The 9,170-nt window shown below is 40.3% G+C and overlaps 2 protein-coding genes and 1 pseudogene across 3 annotated transcripts in view; 2 read left to right on the top strand and 1 right to left on the bottom strand.

Annotated features, from left to right (window-relative positions):
- LOC138051265 (uncharacterized) overlaps nt 1–9,170 on the top strand; it is a 290,582-nt gene that overhangs the window by 66,258 nt on the left and 215,154 nt on the right. The window lies entirely within an intron of this gene.
- The window catches only part of LOC138050814 (uncharacterized), a 19,172-nt gene continuing 11,719 nt past the window's right edge, over nt 1,718–9,170 (bottom strand). Inside the window, exons 3-7 of the mRNA XM_068897100.1 lie at nt 6,906–6,986; nt 6,287–6,367; nt 5,688–5,768; nt 5,316–5,340; nt 1,718–1,771 (exon numbers count right to left, since the gene is read on the bottom strand). Of these exons, the coding sequence (XP_068753201.1) occupies nt 1,752–1,771; nt 5,316–5,340; nt 5,688–5,768; nt 6,287–6,367; nt 6,906–6,986 (288 nt within the window). The 3' untranslated portion in view covers nt 1,718–1,751. The remainder of the gene's footprint in view (nt 1,772–5,315; nt 5,341–5,687; nt 5,769–6,286; nt 6,368–6,905; nt 6,987–9,170) is intronic.
- Nucleotides 7,095–9,170, top strand: part of LOC138050818 (uncharacterized) — a 2,648-nt pseudogene continuing 572 nt past the window's right edge.

Below are 9,170 nucleotides of genomic sequence, written 5' to 3'. Positions count from 1 at the left end.
ATCTTGGACCAGAAGGCGTTCGAATGAGCTTCCCTTTCGTGAAAGATCGCTCAACGAAGGGTGAGTGGTACATACATTTGCACTCTTATTGTGTGCAGCAAGGTCTAAAGCTCGCCGCACAGTTGAGGAAAGAGCTGAGCAAACTGCTTCGTGATGCTGTTTGCTCAGTTTAAAGCCCCAGGGTGGGAGCTTTTGATACTTTTGGCCAATTATGTTGTCGCGGAAATAAGGAATTTCACTCACTTTTTAAGAAAATATCAATCTCGAGCCCATTTGACAGGTGCATAATAGTGTTCAAACTTCCCGCTATTTTGGCACACCACTCGTTCAAGTCTTCTCTCAACTTATGACTTAGATTCAAGAACACTTGATAAGAGAACATGATACGTGAAAAAATGCCTGGAAGATGCGTTACCACTCGATGTAACAACACAGCTGATGCTGAAAAAATAATAAGTATTAAAGAATAGGGATCCTTTCTTCGACTCGCAAAACACAATAGCTCAAGAAAGAAAGAAAAAATGGGCATAAATTCTGTCTTGGCGCAAAGAAAGAACTGGAAGCCTGGTAAAACTTCGTCACCGTGCTAGATTCAATTCAGAGAGGATGACTTCCAGTATTGTATGGACAGCAAAATGAAGAGATCGTTGAAGAATGACGAGATTCCTTAACAGGAACAGACATAAGCCTTGATTTACTTCCCTCGCGAGACCTTCCTTATCCTCTTGTTCTTTTCTGTAATTTTTTAGCCACTCCTCGTCTGGTTCCATGTAGTTCTAGTTCACGTAGTTCGTTCAGTGCTAGCGCTGGCTACTAGTCGCCTTAGTCGCCGAAACTAGTCGCCTTAAATTCATTACTACCCTACGCACAGCTCGCAAAGCGAGGCAATATTTAAAATGACACTACAACAAATGGAATGCGACTGTGCTGGGTGCCTGAGGGACAGCGGAAACCAGCGTTTTATTTAATATAAAGACAAATTATACGAAAAAAATGCAAGGAATCATCAAAGTCTCATTACAATTAAATATGAACAACGGATACAAGAAATCGTCAAAGGTTAAAGTGGTGTCTTTCAATCTCTCTGGGTTTAGTTCTTTGCTAGTAGCCTCGTGTCTTCTCGGGCGGCTATTTACCTAAGACTTCTACCACGGCACTACAATGATATACAATACCAAAACAATATCGCGCACTGTTAGAGCTACATATTACGCAAAGACAACTTGAATCTACTGGAAGACAACACGCAGCTCAGTTGATATTATGGAATAAATCGCTGTGTTTGTTCGCTACCACACGTAAGCAATGCGTGTCTATTTTTTCTGAAGATGACTGACAAATGATTAATTAATAGGCTGGTAGCCAGGTTTTTAACCTCAGAAAAGGATCTGTTTAGTTGTACGAACGCGTGAGGACCAGTGAGCCAAAGGGCCTCTGCTGGTATGACTTCTGGGTGACCCCTTAAATGGTCTTAATAACTCCCCAATTTGAAAGGAATTGCCGGGAACTCTTCACGTTCCACAGGCAACCCAGTGTACGCTCACGGAGCGTCTAGTTTTCCGTGAACTGGACGGACCCTGCTCTGTACTTTCTGCAGTTTCTTTCCCTGTGCTTAGCCAGGGTCTCCAGCGTCAACATTTGCCGGCACCCAGGACACTTGCCCTCCTCCTTTTTCTTGGGACATCCCTCTTTCAGATGCCTCTTTATGGTCTTTATTGTAACACGCTTGCTGCATCCGGGACACTCCTCCTTCACACGCTCTTTTTAGCTTCTACGTACCAAAAACAAAAATATATATATTCAATTCGCTGACGACATACATTACTGGAGCAACGAGATTTAATTTTTCATTAAATCTTCGTCTTAGGCGCGGTTTCTTTTTATTTTTTGTGCATTTGCTTTTACGTTCAGACACCTATATCTCTTTTCTTTTCCCTCTCATTTCCATTACCATTTATCTACACCTTCTCAAATACTTTGACCTCAATGCTTCTATTATATTGCCGTTTACATCCGATGATGGGATACTTTTCCAAAATTTAAAAGAACCGTCTTCACTATAAATCTTCAACAAGTCTCTTAAACACTCTTCAGATGATTCCTCATCGTTTCTCTGATAACCTTCTGGAATTTGCATCACTCAAATAACATTGATATTTAAGTAGAAAAATCTACCTCCCACCAACCATTGAGCTCAATCCAACAATGGTACATAAAATTTGCTCCCACAATGGAATAACTGTCACATAATAATGGTAAGAAACGAAAAAACTCATAAGCACCTTTCACTATCACTGAAATGTAAAGACAAACGCCCATTATTCCATTAGAAACAAAATCCTCACACATCTCGTACAAAATACCCTCAACAGCCTCGCAGGAACTCTCCATTTAACCGAATTACTTGTTCAACATGTTCAACATCAGAGAGATTTAGCATCACTTTCGGCAAATGGCAAAGTGTAAAGTGTACCATGTGACCAACTTTTTCCCCGCGTTTTCCATTTGTACGCGAGACCGGCCATTTTCAAGTTGGCTGTTTATGCGAGTTGCTCTTTTTCACCAAAATTATTTTTCCGAAATGTTTACATATCAATTTCAAGGAACTGTGAAATTCGTACTAATTAGTTCAATAGTGAACTTGAGCTTAAAGGAGTCTTTTTCTTCAGTACGTATCATCGGCAGAATTAGGCCGGGAAAGCCAAGCAGCGGGATGGCACCTTCTCGTTGGCCCAAATTAGAGTACGATGTCGCCTTGTGCAAAGAGGTGATCGCACTGAGACCGAATAAGCCCCGATGAATGTGAGGACCTTGCGAACATTCTTTCAGTCTTATTCAACCTTCCTGAACAACTGAAGGGAAGAGGCTGCAGAGAACATTTAGACCTTTAACTTCAAATGAGAGAGTTTAGCACGGCCAGAGCAAAATGTAAAAGAAATACCAAGGGTAAAATGCAGGGTAGTGAAATGCACACCTTTGGACAAAAAAATCAACCCTTAACCCTAACCTAACCGTTCATTCGTCATATTTTCCTCTGTGACAGACCTTGACATGAGCAAATGTACAAGAACACTTTTTAAACTGCCGAGACTGAAAGGGAGTTTGCCAGTCAATTCAGCAAACTAAGTTCAGTTGGAGAAGTGGTTCAGTTTTGCGCTGAGCTACGGTCAGTGTGAAATGCAGACCGAGGACCAAGGGTAAAATCAGCTGATAAAATGCACACCTTTTGAAAAAAAAAAAAGACCCAAAGCCTTTACTAACGCTAACCTCAGACTGTAGTTTGCCCCAAAACGATGTCTGCTAAGGCCTTAGGTTAGGTTAACTTAAAGGGTTTGCTGGAAGACATATCAAGCTGGTTTTACTCCTCTCCACCTCCTTTCCTGACTACATCTGCTACTACGCAAATTATTTACAAACTTGGATACTCACATAGGATACACAGTTCCCGGGGAGGTAGGGGTGGGGTTAGGGTTTTTTTTGTTTTGTTTTTTTTTTTGGAGGGGGGGGGGGGGGGGGGCGTTAGGGCGCTTGCCTTGAGATCGGGAGATCCCCGGTTCAAGACCCGCTCTGACCACTCGCTGCATTTGTTCCTGGTAGTCCCTGGTTCAACGTCCCAGCTGCACTTGTAAATAGCCAACTGGTTTGCCTCCGGCCAGTTGGGATTCTTAACAGTTGTTGTTGTTGTTGTGTTCTGTTGTTTCGTTGATTGTTTCATTGGCCCTGAAAAGCCCCTATGGGGAGCGGTCAATTAAGTATGTATTGTATTGTATTGTATGTATGCTAAATCTCTCTATCGTCTGACAGACGTACTAGTTCGATGTTGCTGGTCATGCACACTTTTTCTTTTTCTTAAGTGCCCAACCTGGACCCGACGGACCCCACGCCCAGCCCGCACCATGACGTTCAGCAGCAGGGAGATTTGAAAGTGGATACTCACTCCCACCACTTTTTGAAAGTTTTTGGGTAGTTTTAGTGCCAATTTAACGATATAAGGGGACAGAGAGAGATAGATGGGGGGGGGGGGGGAGGGGGAAGGTGCAAAATCACGAGGAGGGGGTATTCTGTGGACCCTTTCTGCTGCTACCCTAGTTCCCAAAAAAGTCCGCAGATGTCATTTTGTATATATAACAAAGACACAGCATCCAAGCTGAATAACTGGTGCCAGGTAGACCAAAAACATTGACCAATATGATTGCAATGACAATTAAGACTTGGCTAAACATCTCCAAGCAAGCAAATCACCACATGCTAAAAACAAAATTATTTTATTCCTTTGTGTGAAAAATTCCCAAAAAAGTTATACCTGGTCTGTTAATAATTAGCCAGTTTCACAATCATGAGCAGAATGCACAACATGCCTCACTGGCAGTCTACTCTTTTTTGGACACAGCTGATAAAGCAACCATATTTAACGTCGATAACTCGTAAAAGTAATTCGGTGTCGCGAGGTTACGGGTTCAAACCCCTGTGGAGTCCTAAAATTTTCAGGCTTCTTTACGCAATTGCAAAAATTGCGTTGATAACTGCGAGGATCATAGCTTCACTTGATTTCGTATCCGCAGTTCATATATGATTCATTTCGTATATCATTTCATCGTTGATTCATTCCTCACGGAAACATTTGAACCCAAAAATGACGAGCTCCCAACGTCAGTGGCTTCATAGCTCAGTTGGTTACAGCGTCGCACCGGTATCGCGAGGTCACGGGTTCAAACCCCGTTGAAGCCCTGAATTTTTCAGGCTTCTTTACGCAATTGCAGAAATTGCGTTCATAACTGCGAGGATTATAGCTTCACTTGAGTAATTCAACTGGCAAACCTGAGGTCTACCGTGCGCTCATTTCACTCCCCCCTCTCAACAGAGTATTATGTATAGTGTTGGTCTATAGATATAAGACAAAAATCCCACTCTGCTATAGGCTATATCATCTATTCAAAATACTGCTGCCCTGCCTGCCAGCGAAGCCTACCCTTGCCTCTATCCAAGGTCGTGTGTTCTGCACATGATTGTAAAACTGGTCTATAGTTATGTACTCCATTTTCAGTAATAGTTTTTCTGATGCCTTGTTTCCATTAATCAGTATGTTTTAAATACAGATTTCTCTCAATTTGTCATCAATCCAAAATCCTTTGAACATGATTAAGAACAATGATGAATGGTATATGAAATGAAGCCACTGACGTTGGGAGCTGGTTATTTGTGGGTTCTACGCAATTGCAAAAAATGCGTTCATAACTGCGAAGATCACAGCTTCACTTGACGATTAAGAACAATAACAGTTTATTATTTACATGATTAGCAACTGTAAGTATTACCTGAACGTGCGTCCTCTAGGGAGTCCTGCAGTAGCGAATAAAGTATTTATGATTATAATTAACAAACAAGCACTGTCTTGAAACAATACATGTATTTCATTTGAATAGGTTTACTTCTCATAGAGCTACCAAATCTTGAGGTAGTCGGAAATTACTTTATTAAAATCTTTTCAGTTCGACAATATATTTAATATCAAACGATAGCAAGTGATTCACCTCAGAATCATTCATTTCCCTTTTCATATGGAACAAATATCGGCCAAAATCCAGCTGGCGATCGCCTCAGACTTCAAATTTCGCCAGCAGCTGGCGCTTAATAACAACCACCGAAATGTCATGATATTAAAAATTGTGGCAGTTACATGTACTCACCAGTGCATCTTGAGTAGATGCATTGTTTGCGTCTGGAGAGGCTAATAGTAAGTCCTCCTCACTACTGGACAGTATTGGTTCCTATTAATGATTCAGTGCAAAACATGCAAAAACACAGGTTATCAATAAAAAAGGAGGCAGATGACATGAGTAATGCAGGTGACATTTTTGTTTGTTCTTCCTTAGTTTGGAGAGTGGACAATATGCAAGCTAGCAAGCAAGCTAGCCAATGATGTGAGCCAAGCAAATTCTATTTAAGTCCTTAACACTTTTAACCACAATATTGGTAAGTATATGTAGGAGAAAAAAACTGGAAACAATTATTTTCTGCTTTACAGGCCTGGCTTGCTGGTTCATAATTGTGCATACAGTACCCCATAGTTTGTGCTCAATGGTCTAACTCTAAAAGAATTCAAACAAATCATTAAGTTTTACGTCAAAACATTACATTTAGAGGACACATAACTGGGAGATCTCAGTTTCTGTCCGTCTTTTGTGCTACTTATAAACAACATTCATGAACAAATCGGGACCTGAGCAAAAAAAGTCTTGATAACCGAAATGTCCAGATAAAGAAAATTACTATGGTAGCTACTCACCATTGTATCTTCGGTACATGCATTGCTTGATTCTGAGGAGGCTAATAATGAATCCTCAAAACTATTGGACAGTGTTGGATCCTATTTAAAATCATACAAAGCATGCAAAATCACGGGTTATCAATAAAATTTAGGAAACAGATGACATGAGTAAATTATGCAGGCAACATTTTTTTTTCTTTCTTACTTTGGGCCGTGGACAGTATGCAAGCTAGCAAGCCAGCCAGCCAATGATGCGAGCCGTGCAAATTCTGAGTTCCTAACAAAGTTAAGCACAATATTGGTAAGTATATGTAAGGAGAGAAGAACTGGGAACAAGACGGTTTATTTCTGCTTCGCAGGCTTGGCTTGCTGGCTTAATGGCTTGCTGGCTCACAGATTGTGCATAGAGAACCCCATAGTTTGCATCCAATGGTAATTAAATTTAAAAGAATTCAAACAAATTACGTTGTGCGTCAAAACACTACATTTTGAGGACACAGATAACTGGGAGATTTCAGGTTCTGTCTGCCTTTTGTGCTACATATAAACAACATTCATGAACAAATCCGGACCTGAGAGGAAAAGTCTTGATAACCGAAATGTCCAGATAAAGAAAATTATTATGGCAGCTACTCACCATTGCATCTTGACGGCATGCATTGTTTGAGTCTGAGGAAGCTAACAATAAATCCTCGTCAATATTGGACAGAGTTGGATCCTATTAATGATACAAAGCATCCAAAATCATGGGTCATCAAATAATAAAATTTAGGAGGAAATTGATATGAGTAATGCAAGCATAGGGTCCAAAATTAACACTTTAAAAATGGCACAAACTGGTGACCCAAGGCAAGTTTTCAGTCACCAAATAGCAAATTTTGGTCACCAAAATTTTGTCCAATCCTCTGAAAGAAAAAAAAGCATGGCAGCTAAGCAGCAAGATGTCATTCGTTTTGATCAGAGATGGAAGTTCGACTCCGTTTTTGGATTTTTTTCTTTTCTTTTTTTTTTTTTTTTCGGGTCGCGCTCTGACTACGCATGAGCAAGATTTCTCTTTCTCGTAGAAGGCAGCTCAAGGGGGATTCGAACTCGGTATCTTTTTCTTCAGAGGCAATAGCGATGACCACTAAGCCACAGAAGACTATGTGACAGATTAACAGGGAAATATGTACTAAAGAATGAATAAGTTGCCAGTAATCAGATCTGGGACTGTCAGGGGGAAAACATTGCAAGTCGCTGCAAGACGATGTATGGCGGAAACTTATTTCGACGTCAAAAAAAAACGATTTGGGAGAGAGATCGACGCTTTTTTCGACACAGATTTATCAGAAATCGATTTGGGCAATGTTGATTCGTGGCAAGTGTAAGTTTTTGTTTGAATAACCGTGAAATGTGAGAAAATTTACTGTGATTAACCTTGCTCGCGTGAGGATCCGTAAGGTTTATTGCAAAATTGACATCTTGCCATGGTCTCGAAATATTGCAAAATTATATTAAAATCTGGAGGAGATAACACATGTATGCCCTTTTAGTTGTATTTCGTGAGTCTAGGCTGTTTTCTCATTAGTTACGTCTTGTGTAAACGAATTATGTCTTCTGGAAATTTAAGTCTTATGTACCAGTCAAATTGAAGCTTCAACATCCTCCCGCCCCCGGCATTTGAATTCTTGGAAAATTTTTGTTCAAATGTCCCCCTTCCCGGGCCAAAAAGCTGTCCAAATGCCTCATCATCTCATCATAGGTCCATTTCAGGTGATCAAATGTCCCCGCCCCCGTGAAAATTACCAGATTATTGTTTTAACTTTTCAGTAGCTTCTATTCTTCTTTTCTTAAGCTGTGTATGTAAACATGGTTTAATAGACAACATCAAGAAGAACCAGGGCCCTACATGGCACGAGACACAAGGAGAACAGGTAACAAGTATAAAGGTAGCTGTTTTAATGCTCCTCTTCCATAGAATACAGCAGCCTCTGTTTCGATAGATTAGATAACACTGGGAATTCATATCTGATATGCCCCAGCTGTTACATATTACATATGTAAACAAACCTTTTCTTTTGTCAACCTACCATCTACATGTAGAATTAACTACATGTATTAAAGTCACTGGATCTAAAGAAACTTGTCAAACTCCACTATGACTTCGACCAATACAAAAGCGTTATCTTGATATACTAGTTGTCTGTAGATCTGAACTTTGGAGCAGGTCTTTGAGGTTTTAGTACTCCCACAATTATGTACAAAGTTGGTGTAGGACATTCAGAGGTTCTGTAACTTCGTACAAAATAATTTTAACAGACCTTTGTACTCATCGAAACCTTGGACTGGTCACGATTAATAGCTCTAGCCCACAACAAAACATCATTGGCGAGTAAAATCATAATTTTCCAACGTGAGGAATATCCATAATCCTGATATCGTTCTGGGAACCGAATCTAAACTGAGCCCTGATATTCCATCATACTCAATCTTCCCGCCTTCATCCTCAGTTCTCATAAAAGATAGAAATGCTTTTGGCGGAGGTGTCTTTCAAGCAATCAAATCAGACCTTGCAAGTATTGAAGAGTCGAATTTTAATGTGGATGATTGTGAAGTCCTGTGGTCCTCTCTCAGATCGAATTGCTAATAGGAAGACATTGTATATTTCGTCCTTTTATAGACCATCAAACTCTTCTACTGAGATACTTGATCATTTAAGCGACTCTCTTAACAATGTTTTCACGAGAGTTCCAAATCACCCCAATATTATCATGGTTGGCGATATTGATTGAAACCAAGAGATTCCTTCTACAACTACTCCTCCGGCTGCATCTCAGCATAATAAATTTATGCACATACTTGATGACTATTCACTATCCCAACACGTTAAAGTGCCAACTAGACCTGCATCTGGAAAAACACT

This window comes from Montipora capricornis, chromosome 6 (assembly GCF_036669925.1).
Source record: "Montipora capricornis isolate CH-2021 chromosome 6, ASM3666992v2, whole genome shotgun sequence".
In the NCBI taxonomy this organism is placed as follows: domain Eukaryota; kingdom Metazoa; phylum Cnidaria; class Anthozoa; order Scleractinia; family Acroporidae; genus Montipora; species Montipora capricornis.
The sequence above is the reverse complement of the archived record's forward strand: the minus strand, read 5'-3'. Positions and strand labels throughout refer to the sequence as shown.